This window comes from Heloderma suspectum, chromosome 1 (assembly GCF_057233095.1).
Source record: "Heloderma suspectum isolate Gila_16-S chromosome 1, 16-S_ref, whole genome shotgun sequence".
Lineage (NCBI taxonomy): Eukaryota > Metazoa > Chordata > Lepidosauria > Squamata > Helodermatidae > Heloderma > Heloderma suspectum.
Genome location: NC_139458.1, coordinates 438,979,440 through 438,992,966, shown reverse-complemented (window position 1 = coordinate 438,992,966; position 13,527 = coordinate 438,979,440). Strand labels below are relative to the sequence as shown.

The window sequence follows — 13,527 nt, the reverse complement described above, 5'->3', positions numbered from 1 at the left end:
TTTCTGCCATTAGGGTGGTATCATCTGCGTATCTGAGGTTGTTCATAATTCTCCCAGCAATCTTAATTCCGACCTGTGAGTCATCCAACCCAGCATTTCTCATGATGTACTCTGCATATAAATTAAATTAGCAGGGCGACAATATGCAGCCTTGTCGTACTCCTTTCCCAATTTTGAACCAATCGGTTGTTCCATGTCCGGTTCTTACTACTGCTTCTTGACCCTTGTACAGGTTTCTCAGGAGACAGGTAAGGTGGTCTGGTACTCCCATCTCTTTAAGAATTTGCCAGAGTTTGTTGTGATCCACACAATCAAAGGCTTTAGCGTAGTCAATGAAGCAGAAATAGACGTTTTTCTGGAATTCTCTTGCTTTCTTCATGATCCAGCGAATGTTGGCAATTTGATCTCTAGTTCCTCTGCCTCTTTGAAACCCAGCTTGTACTTCCCGTAGTTCTCGGTTCACATACTGCTGAAGCCTAGCTTGTAAGATTTTGAGCATAACCTTGCTGGCATGTGAAATGAGTGCAATGGTACGGTAGTTTGAACACTACTTGGCATTGCCCTTCTTTGGAATTGGAATGTAAACTGACCTTTTCCAGTCTTGTGGCCACTGTTGAGTGTTCTAAATTTGTTGGCATATTGAGTGCAGCACTTTAACAGCATCATCTTTTAGGATTTTAAATAGCTCAGCTGGAATACTGTCATCTCTGCTAGCTTTGTTGTTAGTAATGCTTCCTAAGGCCCACTTGACTTCACTCTCTAGGATGTCCAGCTCAAGTTCAGTGACCGCACTATCATGGCTATCAGGGACATTAAGTTCTTTCCTGTATAGTTCTTCTGTGTATTCTTTCCACCGCTTCTTAATCTCAGCTGCTTCTGTTAGGTCCCTGCCTTCTTTGTCCTTTATCATGCCTGTCTTTGCACAAAACGTTCCCTTGAGATCTCCGATTTTCTTGAAAAGATCTCTAGTCTTTCCCATTCTATTGTTTTCCTCGATTTCTTTGCATTGTTCCTTTAAGAAGGCCTTCTTGTCTCTCCTTGCTATTCTCAGGAACTCTGCATTCAGTTGGATATATCTTCCCCTTTCTCTCTTGCTTTTCGCTTCCCTTTTTTCCTCAGCTACTCGTAAAGCCTCATCAGACAGCCACTTTGCTTCCTTGCATTTCTTTTTCTTTGGGATGGATTGAGTTGCTGCCTCCTGAACAATGTTATGGACCTCCGTCCATAGTTCCTCAGGCACTCTGTCTATCAGGTCTAATCCCTGAAATCTATTCCTTACCTCCACTGTATATTCATAAGGGATATGATTTAGGTCATACCTGAATGGTTTAGTGGCTTTCCCTACGTTCTTCAATTTAAGCCAAAATTTTGCAATAAGAAGCTCATGATCTGAGCCACAGTCAGCTCCAGGTCTTGTTTTTACTGACTGTATGGAGCTTCTCCATCTTTGGCTGCAAAGGACATAATCAATCAGATTTCGATATTGACCATCTGGTGACGTCCATGTGTAGAGTCACCTCTTGTGCTGTTGGAAAAGAGTGTTTGCTATGATCAGCGTGTTCTCTTGGCAAAACTCTATTAGCTTTTGTCCTGCTTCATTTTGTACACCAAGGCCATGCCTGCCTGTTATCCTGGTGATTTCTTGACTTCCTACTTTGGCATTCTAATCCCCTATGATGAAAATGACATCTTTTTTTGGTGTTAGTTTTATAAGGTGTTGAAGGTCTTCATAGTACCGATCAACCTCAGCTTCTTCGGCCTCAGTGGTTGGGGCATAGACTTGAATTACTGTGATGTTGAATGGTTTGCCTTGGATTCGTACTGAGATCATTCTATCGTTTTTGAGATTGTACCCCAGTACTGCTTTTCCCACCCTTTTGTTGACTATGAGTGCTACTCCATTTCTTCTAAGGGATTCTTGCCCATAGTAGTAGATATAATGGTCACCTGAATTAAATTTGCTCATGCTTGTCCATTTTAGTTTGCTGATTCCCAAGATGTCGATGTTCAATCTTGCCATCTCATGTTTGACCACCTCCAGCTTACCTTGATTCATTGATCTAACATTCCAGGTTCCTAAACAATATTGTTCTTTACAGCATCGGACTTTCTTTTCACCACCAGACACATCCACAGCTGAGTGTCCTTTCGGCTTTGGCCCAGCCACTTCACTCTTTCTGGCGCTACTTGGAAATTCCCTCTGTTCTTCCCCAGTAGTATATTGGTCGCCTTCCGACCTGAGGGGCTCATCTCCCGGCGTCATATCTTTTAGCCTTGTGATACATTCCATGGGGTTTTCTTGGCAAGTATACTGGAGTGGGTTGCCATTTCCTTCTCCAGTGGACCACATTTTGTCAGAACTCTCCGCCATGACCTGTCCATCTTGGGTGGCCCTGCACGGCATAGCTTATGGCTTCACTGAGTTATGCGAGCCCCTTTGCCACAACAAGGCAGTGATCCATGAAGGGGATTCCAATGTTTAGAACAGGCTTATCATATTTCTTTTATGTTTTGATGAAAACAAGTAATGTGCTTTAATTAGGCTTGTTGAGGAAGGCAATCCATTGGTCTGGTGAAATTCTGAGCAGCAGTTAAAATGTTATTAAAAATGTCCTGCCCTGTTAAAGCCTATGGCAGCAACTGCTGGCAAAGTTATGCAATGAGTGTTAGGTTTTGTTCTGAAGCTAGAATGCTTCCAGCATTCCAGTGCATGTGGAGGGATTTTATGTTGCAGAAGGATTCTACGGGATTCTATGTGCAATGCTTATTCCTTTAGCGGTGTGTCATGTACCAAGGCATAACCGGGCAGAGGCTCAGCAGGCAAAGTTCCATTCCTCCCAACCTTTAGACTCCTAACGGACTGGCTTATGTGATCTTATGATGTCAGTATTTCTCGATCTGCACTGGCTGTCAGTCTGTTTCACTGCCAAATTCAAAGTGCTGGTCTTAACCTTTAAAGCCCTAGATGGCTTGGGGCCAGGTGACCTGAAGGAATGTCTCCTCCCTTATTTACCTACAAGATATTAAGGTCATCATCTGAGGCCCTCCTCCAGGTGCCCCCACCCAATGAGGCGAGGCAGGTGGCTACAAGGGAGGGGGCCTTTTTAGTGGTGGCACCCATTTGCAGAATGCTCTCCCCAGAGAGGCTTGCCTGGTGCCTATGTTATGTTCATATAAAAAAGGTAAAGTCCTTTTTATTTGACCAGGCATTTCAAGAACTCTTTTTTAGTGCTCTTAGTACTTCTTCTGGTGCTGTTTTTAATTCGTTCTATGTGCTAAAATGGTTTTATTCTTTGCTACTGGTTTTATTTGGTTTCATTCTGTGCTGTTTTTATTCTTTGGTTTAATGTCTGTGTTTATGCTTTTAATGTATTGCACACTGCAGAGGGAACGTTGGTTACTGGGTGTTTTAAAAGTACAGAAAATCACACACACACACACACACACACACAAATAAATTAAGGAAAGGCATGGACACTAGAGATGCTGGCAAAGTTCTCTCAGGCCAAGCTTGGATATAAACTTGAGGAGCTTGAAAAACATGAGCTGAGCTTTTAAGGGCTCCCAGTTCTTCTCGCTTGAATCAAAATCCGAGAAGAATTCCAGTCTCCTCTGCCTGTCCCCAAAAGCCAAATACACCCCCTTCCCTCGTTTGCCATGCAAGCAGCCTCAGAAGAGGTCAGCGTGACAGGAGAGGACAGAGGTGTGTCCCTTTCCTGCCTCCTTGTCCATCAACTTGACATCAGGCCCCAAAGCCTAGAGGACAATGGGAGACTGGGGCTCAGAAGAATGGCTCAAGCCCCACCCGCGTACAAAAGGAACAGATAATTTCTGGGGGAGTTCTTCACGACAACGGAATGAGATGTGCTTTGGAGTATTATCCAGTTTTTCATGGAATTGGCTTTGGTCCATAAGGGACACACGAAGCAAGAAAAGCCGAGTGTACCGTACCTTCAAAATCCGGTTTTCAGGGGTCACACAGCACTTGAAAGCAACATACTTTCAGGTGGGGTGGGGGGAGTGGAGCTGAATGTCATGAACCAAGCAGGGGCTGCTCAGCCAATGAGAGAGGCTTGTTTCCTGGCCCGTGTTCATGCTCCCCCGTGCTACTACATAATTATGAAAGGAGAGTAACTAATTGTAGGAAGGAAGCCGGACTATGAAGCACATGGTCTTCGATGTCTATATACTAATGCCCAGAGTATGGGAAACAAACAGAACCAACTTGAACTCTTAATACAAGAGGGAAATTATGACTTGATAGGTGTAACTGAGACTTGGTGGGATGACATACATGACTGGAATACAGCAATTGAAGGATATAACTTGTTCAAAAAGAACAGGGGGAACAGAAAGGGAGGTGAGGTTGCACTGTATGCGAAAAATACATATCTCTGCACTGAAATACAGGAGGATGAGCTTGGTAGCCCCTTCAAGGGCCTCTGGATCAAAATAAATGGAGCAAAGAATAAAAGGAACCTGGTGGTCGGAGTCTACTACCGGCCACCCAATCAAGGAGAAGACGAGGTTGAAACTTTTGAAAAGCAAATAGCCAATGTTTCAAGGAAGCACGATGTAGTAGTAATGGGGGACTTCAATTTCCCTGATATTTGTTGGGAGACAAATTCTGCAAAACATGGCCCCTCCAGGAAATTCCTGACTTGTGTGGCGGATAACTTCCTCCTACAGAAAGTAGAGGAAGGAACTAGAGGATCGGCTATCCTTGACTTGATCCTAACCAACAGAGATGACTTAGTGGATTAAGTAGCAGTTACAGGAACTCTGGGGGAAAGCGACCATGTTGTACTTGAGTTCTTGGCTCTAAGGAAAGCAAAAGCCGAGTGTAGTCAAAAGCATACCCGGGATTTTAGGAAAGCTGACTTTAATAAACTCAGAACAATGATCAGCAAGGTCCCATGGCAAGCAACGCTAATGAGAAAAGGAGTCCGAGATGAGTGGGAGCTTTTAAAAAAGGAAATTCTCAAGGCACAATTACCAACAATTCCAACAAGAAGAAAAGGTGGAAGACAACAGAAGAAGCCAATGTGGCTTCACAAAAAGCTTAGGGATGACCTGAAAACAAAAAAGGACACATATAGGAAGTGGAAAGAAGGCCAAGTAACAAAGGAAGAGTACAGGCAGGTAGCACAGAATTGCAGGGATGGCGTCAGGAAGGCTAAAGCTAAGAACGAGCTGAGGTTAGCGAGGGATGCTAAAAGCCACAAAAGGCTTTCTTCAGCTACTTGCATAGTAAAAGACAGAGGAAAGAAAGGGTTGTTCAGCTATTAAATAAGGATGGCAAAATGATAACAGATGACAAAGAAAAGGCAGAGATGCTCAGTTCCTACTTTGGCTCAGTCTTCTCCCAAAAGAGGGTCTATGATCCCCCTGGCAAAGGCAAAGCACAAGCTGAAGGGGCAGGATTGCAGCTTGAGATCGATAGGCATATGGTCAAGGAACACCTAATGACTTTGAATGAGTTCAGATCTCCAGGGCCAGATGAACTGCATCCTAGAGTAATAAAGGAACTGGCAGAAGAACTCTCAGAACCGCTGTCTATTCTCTTTGAGAAATCATGGAGGACGGGGGAAGTGCCAGATGACTGGAGGAGGGCTAATGTGGTCCCTATCTTCAAAAAGGGTAAAAAGGAGGAACCTGGGAACTACAGACCAGTCAGTCTGACATCAATCCCTGGGGAAATTCTGGAGCAGATGATAAAATAATCCATCTGGAAGCACTTTGAAAACAATGCAGTGATTAGTCGAAGCCAACATGGATTTGTCAAGAACAAATCCCCCAGACAAATCTGATCTCATTTTTTGATCAAGTAACCTCCCTTGAGGACCATGGGAATGCTGTAGACATCATATACCTCGATTTCAGCAAAGCTTTCCACAAAGTGCCCCATGATATCCTGATGAGCAAACTAGCTCAAAGTGGGCTGGATGAAACAACGATCCGGTGGATCCACAGTTGGCTACAGAATCGGACTCAAAGAGTGCTTCTCAATGGGACCTTCTCAAACTGGGGAGAGGTAACGAGTGGGGTACCGCAGGGCTCAGTCCTGGGCCCAGTGCTCATCAGCATTTTTATGAATGACTTGGAGGAGGAGGTGCAGGGAATGCTGATCCAATTTGCAGATGACACAAAATTGGGCGGGATAGCTAATACCTTGGAAGACAGAAACAAAATTCAAAGTGATCTTGATAGACTGGAGCACTGGGCAGAAAACAACAGAATGACATTGAATAGGGATAAATGCCAAGTTCGGCACCTAGGAAAAAGTAACCAAAATGCACAGTTACAAGATGGGGGATACGTGGCTCAACCACACTACAAGCGAGAAGGATCTTGGAATTGTTGTCGATCACAAGTTGAATATGAGCCAACAATGTGATGTGGCTGCAAAAAAGGCAAATGCCATTTTGGGCTGCATTCATAGAAGCATAGCTTCCAAATCCCAGGAAGTACTAGTTCCCCTCTACTCAGCACTGGTTAGGCCTCATCTGGAGTACTGTGTCCAGTTCTGGGCAACACACTTTAAGAAGGATGCAGACAAACTGGAGAGGGTTCGGAGGAGGGCAACAAAGATGATCAGGGACTGGAAACAAAGCCCTATGACGAGAGACTGAAAGAACTGGGCATGTTTAGCCTTGATAAGAGAAGACTGAGGGGAGACATGATAGCGCTCTTCAAGTATTTGAAATGCTGTCACAGAGAGGAAGGCCAGGATCTCTTCTTGATCATCCCAGAGTGCAGGACACGGAATCATGGGCTCAAGTGACAGGAAGCCAGATTCCGGCTGAACATCAGGAAAAACTTCCTGACTGGTAGATCAATACGACAATGGAACCAATTCCCAAGGGAGGTGGCGGGCTCTCCCACACTGGAAGCGTTCAAGACGAGGCTGGACAGCCATCTGTCAGGGATGCTCTGACTTGGATTCCTGCATTGAGCCTTGTAGGCCCCTTCCAACCCTACAATTCTATGATTCTATGAATTCACAGTTCTGAAGGCTAGAAACAGCACTAAAAAGGCAGGCTAGATACTCACTCCCCATGAGAGCACCCCACTGGCACAAATGAGCCCCATTTCAACAAACAGTCAAGAAGTGATAGCTCCAACCCCACTTTCTCCTTCTCTGGCCACTTCTCCCGGCTCGCAGTGACAGGCTTCTCTGCTCCCATGATCCCAAGACCATGGTAGATTGCTACTGCGATAAAGCCCTTATGTGCGTTTGTTTAATACCAAAGGAAAGAGGAGAATAGGGGAAAAGGGGGAGGGGATAGGAGGAAAAATGCTCACTTTTCCATGCCACAGAACCCCCCTCCCAATTATCCAGTATAGCACCTGAAGGCTCCCTATGAGAGCATATGAGAGCATATTCAAGGTGTTGGTTTTGACCTTTAAAACCCTATATGGTTCCGGCCCAGCCTATCTTAAGGAGCGCCTCCAGGAACACCAGACAGGCCGCTTAACAAGATCAGCCTCGGATGGCCTTGTCTCTGTCCCATCAGCCAGGACAGCTAGACTGGTGGGGACGAGGGAGAGGGCCTTTTCTGTGGTGGCCCCCACTCTGTGGAACTCCCTCCCTAGGGAACTCCGTCATGCCCCCTCTTTAATGAGCTTCCGCCGTGCATTAAAAACGTGGTTGTTCAGGCAGGCATTTGGGGTGGGTTAGGGTATTTAAAAAAAAAAAAATGGTAAAATTTTATTGTTTTAAATTGTTTTATGGTGGGTTGTACATCGCCCAGAGTGGCTGGGTGACCAGTCAGATGGGCGATTAATAAATTTAATAAATAAATAAATGACCACCCTAATTTCGCTCCATTCGCACAAACTGTCACGGAGTTATTGCTCCCACACCCTTTCCCCCAATGTGTACACTTTTCCATGAAGAAGCCAAAATCCCAGATTATCCAGTGCAATATCTGATAGCTCCCCATGAGAGCACCCCACCACCCCAATTTTGCCCCATTCCAGCAAACTGTCATGGAGTTATTGCTCCCATCCCCACTTTCTCCTTCTCTGGACACTTCTCCCTGCACACAGTGGCAGACTCCTCTGCTCCTGTGATCCCGAGACTGTGGTAGATCGCTACTGTGATAAAGCCCCTATGTGCATCAGAGAAGTGAAGTAATGTGACATTAGAGAAATGACTAAACAAAACATCAGAGAAGCTCAGTAATGCAGACATCAGAGAAGTGTATAATCACGGAGGCTAGTTACTCCCACTGGCGAAAAGGAAGTGCAGGGCAATTCTGAAGGCTCAAAAGAGCACTCTAGCTCTTTGACATGTTCGAAAGGCAACCTAATTACTCTAGTTACATAGGTTACTGAGGTCATGGCCTGGTGAAAGATACAACCCTAGGAATGCCCCCCTCATGCCGAATTTAAAGTGGAAGGATGGGCACACAGCAGCTGAACTGCAGGGGAGCCAAATTAAAGAAAAATGGAGTACAAGTACTCTGCAAAAATGTGGCTTCCCCACAAGTAAACTCCAGGATGGCTGCAGACTGGCCATGATGTCATGTGCTGCAAAGGACCTCCAAACAGTCCCATTCTGAAGTAAATCATCCGTGAAGACAGGTCCCAGGTTAAATCCAAGGAGACATTCTAAATTGAGGCAGACGTGTCTTCGGAGAGAATTCCACCTGAAAGTTTCCCTGCAGAGAAGGCCACATTCTCTGCCTAGAGAGCTATTTACATATGAGAATTAAAATAAAGCATTTGACTCTGCCTTATACCATGACAGACCAGCGGTTTCTCTGGCTCTGTGCTATCTCTTCTGATTGGCAACAGTTTTCCAGAGTTCCACGGTATTGTGTTTCATCAGGGCTTGAAGCCTGGAAGGGAAGAAGCAAACTGAGTCAGGCAGATCTAGGTTGAAGTAAGACAGGTTCAGTCAAGTCCAAGGCAGGTCCAAGTCTGTCAGGTTGAGCTAATTTAGGTATGACAGCTCAGGCCAAGTTCAAATCGGTTTAGTCACAGCAGATTCTGGTGAGCAGTAATCAGGACCCTGAAATCAGAATTCTCCTTGAGGCTATGCTGAGACGCAGATGCAGAGGATATGACCAGTAGGGTCTCTCCCAGTCCTGCTGCCTTTTAACTGGATGCACCAGGGACTGACTTTGAGACCTTCTGCTTGCAAACCCTGTGCTCTGCTGCTGAGCAATGGGCCCCCTGTCATATAGCATCCCGAAGTTCTGTTCAGCCGTATGAAATCAGTGCTAGATGGGCCAGCTAGCACTGATTCAGCTTTTGTGTGTGCCTCACCGAATGAGTGAAGGAGTCAGCCTCTTTCAATCAAAACAGTAAACTCTTCTCTCCTTTGATTTTGGCCAAGGTGGACAGGCGTTCGAAAAAGATGCAGGGCTGGATTGCTATTCTCAGTCCTCACTGCCTAATGATGATTCTCTCTCTCTCTCTCTCTCTCTCTCTCTCTCTCTCTCTCTCTCTTTAAAACAAAACAAAACAGAATATTGATAAATGTTCAGTCATCTGGGTTATTGCTGACATTGAGCGCATTGATGGAGAGAAAGTCCAAGCGACGTTGCTGGATGAAAGCATCAAGGCATATATAGGCGGGATCTGCACGGACATTGCCATGGTGGTCACCAAATCGGATACTCTGAACCTTGAAGAATACAAGGAGTACTGCAGCCATTTTGTTACCCATGTTTGAGTAGCCTCTGTACCAAAATATAACAAAAGCCCCAAATTTGAATCCTTAAAATCTCAGAACTTAATTATTGGATCCATATTGTGTGGCTTTAATTTTCAATTCTGAGGAAAACCGTGGCCCTATTTCCTGGTTTAAGGTGATGACTCTCTGGTACAAATTCAATAACTGCAGTTCCATATCACCATGAACTGGTTCTGGGGAGGGGCCGTAGCAAAGTGGTAGAGCCCCTGCTTTGCATGCGGAAGGTCCCAGTTTCAATCCCCAGCTTCTCCAGGTAGGATTAGAAAAGAATCCTCCCTGAAAGCCCAGAGAGAAACTGCTGCCAGTCAGTGCCGACAATACTGGGCTGGAGGGACCAAGGGTCTGACTTGGTATGAGGCAGCTTCCTATGAAGTCAGGCTGAGGTCTATCACCTCCCATGCTCTAGTCCTGCATGAACTGGCAATTTTAGAAACTAGTTACTAGCCTACATTGGGGGAACCTGCTGAGCGGATGGTTCTTCCTAAGAGACTCTTTTGAAACTCATTGATTCTTCTTCTCTCTTTTCCAGGGAAAGAACAAATAAAAATGTAAGTAAAGATTCTGAAAATTTAGCCAGTACTATGGATTAGGAACTGTCTGTGCATGTGAGCAATTCCTGCTTCCACTTGTAAGGCATAAACTGCAGCTGTCGAGAGAGCTGATCTGATTTACAGTAGCCAGTCCTAAACACAATCGGTGCTACTCAGCAAGTCCCAGAGGCCTAGAGCAATCGTCTTGTCGAGAGGTGGGACCCCCCTGGAAACCCAATCTGCAACATGGGACCCACGTCCTAGAATCCATGTGCCCCGAGCGCAGGGCTGAGCTGAAGAGGGGTGGAGCCCACGCACCTCGGGTGGAGAGAAGGCATGTGAAAGGCTGGGCAAGAGGAATGTTAAGGAAACCGCTAGTGAAGGTCCTTGGAAGCCCCCTGCCACCAAACCATGCTTCCATTCCTGATAGAAACTGGGCCAGCACAGCTCGTCCTTACACCATCTAGGTTCCTGTTCTGTCACAAGCACAGCGGAAAATGTAAGGGCAGCATACGGCGGGGCTGTTGCGCAAGCGGTCCCCCCACCGATTCCACTGCGCAGGCGGGACCCACTGCGGAGATCTGGCACTTCCTATAGGAAGCCCTGAAGTGAGCGGAAGCGTTTGTTTCTGAATCAGGACAGCTTGGCGGAGCTCTCTCACGCGAGCTCCGCTGACCTGCCCTGTTCCAGAAATGCGCATTCCGCTCCTTTCTGGTTGCTTCCGGAAGCGCTAGGTCTCAGTTCGCCAGCGGTGGGTCTCGCTTGTGGAACGGGACTGGCAGGGGTGCAGAACCCGGGTGGGCACTGCCCCTAAAGTCCAAGACTCAGCTAGCTGAGTGCGGCTGCAGTTTACACATCTGTCTAGACAACACATACATGCAATTACGCATTGCATACGTACGCGCAATTACATACACCTGGGATAGTTACTCTTCCACCTTAAAATTACTTACAGTATTGGCAGCGCTTGTAACGGCTTGGTAATGCTGCCTTAAAGTAAAGCTGCGTTCCGATTTTCGTCCAAAGCTGATTTTTAGCTGGGATGAGCGACATCGAACTGGGCGGGGAAAAAGGAACACACTTCAAAGCTACTTGCTGAATGCTCGTTTGCGTAGCGAGCACCCAAAGAACCGGAAGAACTGTGAAGAAAAGGGCAAAGACGCTCACTGCTCTTTTCCGAGCTGGCTCACCGCAGCCTCTGCGCTCAGGGCACACGGAGTCGCCCAGCTCGGCTCAGCGCCCCTTCCGCTTGGCGGCCTGGCCAGCGCCCAGCTCGCCCATCCCTGAGGCAGGCCCTGCCCCCCAGGAGTGGGAGAGAGAGAACCGGGGGGCCCTTTCAGAGCGGTGGGCCGAGAGTGCCCAGAGCAGAGAGTGGAGGAGGGGCTCTCCACCAGCGTGGGGGGGGGGCAAGGATCAGGAGGTGGCCACAGTGCAATGGGGGAAACAGGAGAGGAACAGGCTGAGCACAGCTGGGGGCACAGTTTTGACAATGGGACGCGCCGGAGGGTGTGGGCAGTTCTCGGGCAGGCAGTGCCCAGAGAGGGGGCAGACACACCACAGGGAAGGTGGGAGGGACGCAGGCAGCCTCTTGCCCCGGCGCGCTCTTGGCTCTCCTTCCCACCCGCTCAGCGCCTTCCAGGCACCCAGGCAAGGGCAGAAGGAGGCTGAGGTGCATGACTAGGACACATGGCTAGGCTGGAGCACCCCGCAAAGGCCTGGGAATGCCGCCTGAGAACCATGCGAGGGGCCTCTGGGCATGTGCAGGGTGCTTCGTTGTGGCCTATGGCTCAGGCTCGTGCCTGGCACAGGAAGACAAGGCTGGGCAGCATACACAGTGCTCATCTGAGGGGGTCCGCGATAAGCAGCCGCTGCCTCCTGTGTGTGCTGTTCCACCCGCCCGCGCCCCTCCTTCCAGCCCCACGGAGAAGACGAGGCGTGGCCCAGCCACACAGGCTCCGGTGTAATGTCAGAAGGAAAGGGGGAGGCCACAAAGGGGTGGTGGCAGGCAGGGCCTTTGCTAGGGCTGGGCACATGGGGCCCTGGCCCCGAATCTACTTCCCAGTGGCCCGGGTCTCCTCTGAGTGGCCGCTGGTGCCAGCAGGAGGCTGTTTTCTCAGCCAAATTGCCATGCAGGGGCAATTGCCAAGGGCACCGCAGCGGGCAGGGATAACTCTACCCTCCCCAAATGTGGCACTACCCCCCCCCCCGATCTTCCCCTGCGTGGCAATTAAGCTTAGGAAAAAGTTTTCCATTGTCTCGGGGGGGATGTGGGTTCAGGATGCAACTTAAGAGAAGAAGCTATTTTGTTATGAGAAATTAATTGGCTGGCTTTGCATCCCGTGGAATTTAAATAAATTATTTCTAAATGTGCACATATCGGCATAAAGCATTTGCAGATTTTAGGGAGGCTTGTGCCCTATGGGCCAGAGCCCCAACTCTTTGAAGTGCCTAGCAGTGCCCTGGGCAGCTCTGCTGTGACCCACTTGTTGAGGACCGATGGCCTATGAGACCGGGCTCGTGCATGCTCTCCGCCAGGGCTTCCTGCTGTTCCGATTTCCACGCCATCACTCTCCCCTTAGTTCATCACAGACCAGTGTGAGATGCTGGAGGGGAAAAATGAAGATGGACCCCCGGGGGCCCAAGCTTGGTGTGGTGTCAGGCTTCAGCGGTGCGTGCATTCTTCCAAGAAGCGGGTGGATGCTGTGGGTTGGGGTTTGTCATGTGGCTGGGCAGTATGTGAGATTCTGCTGCTGGCTCTTTCAGGCGCCCATCAAGAATGAACACGATGCCATTTTAGAGAGGAACCAAGATGTGAAGAAGGGAAAGGAGAGGAGCATTAGGGAGAAGCTGAAGGTAACACATCCCACACACCAGTTCTCTGTTGCGGCTTCATCTGCCTGGAACTCTCTTCCCAGGCACCCACTCGGTCCCCCACCCTCTGTCCAAGTCCCTGTGCAAAATTCCACCTCTTCTGTAAGGCTGTTGGCTTGAACCTCTCAGCCCCTGTCTCAACCCAAACAAAGTCGAAGAATGTGTAAATCCAGCCTTTATTCCCCTTGTGGCTCCTGTCCTGCCTCCCCTGTTCTTCATTAAGCTTGCCTCCCCCGCCATCGGCCCTGGTGATCTTTCCACGTTGTCCAGATTTAGACCATAATAAGCTCCTTGGAACATGGACTTGTGGCATATGTTACTCTGTGAAGTATCATGCTATGTTAGCAACTGTGGGCTTCTCCATACTGGGCTTTTATCCTGCTATTGAGATCGGTTACTCACGGAAGTTTGTGGTTCCTT

The 13,527-nt window shown here is 47.9% G+C and overlaps 1 protein-coding gene across 3 annotated transcripts in view; it reads left to right on the top strand.

Annotated features, from left to right (window-relative positions):
- LOC146360387 (nuclear GTPase SLIP-GC-like) overlaps nt 1-13,527 on the top strand; it is a 104,497-nt gene that overhangs the window by 59,856 nt on the left and 31,114 nt on the right. For all 3 annotated transcript variants that reach the window (XM_084830478.1, XM_084830400.1, XM_084830569.1), the window contains 3 exons: nt 9,479-9,654; nt 10,236-10,254; nt 13,000-13,089. In XM_084830478.1, the coding sequence (XP_084686604.1) occupies nt 9,479-9,654; nt 10,236-10,254; nt 13,000-13,089 (285 nt within the window). The remainder of the gene's footprint in view (nt 1-9,478; nt 9,655-10,235; nt 10,255-12,999; nt 13,090-13,527) is intronic.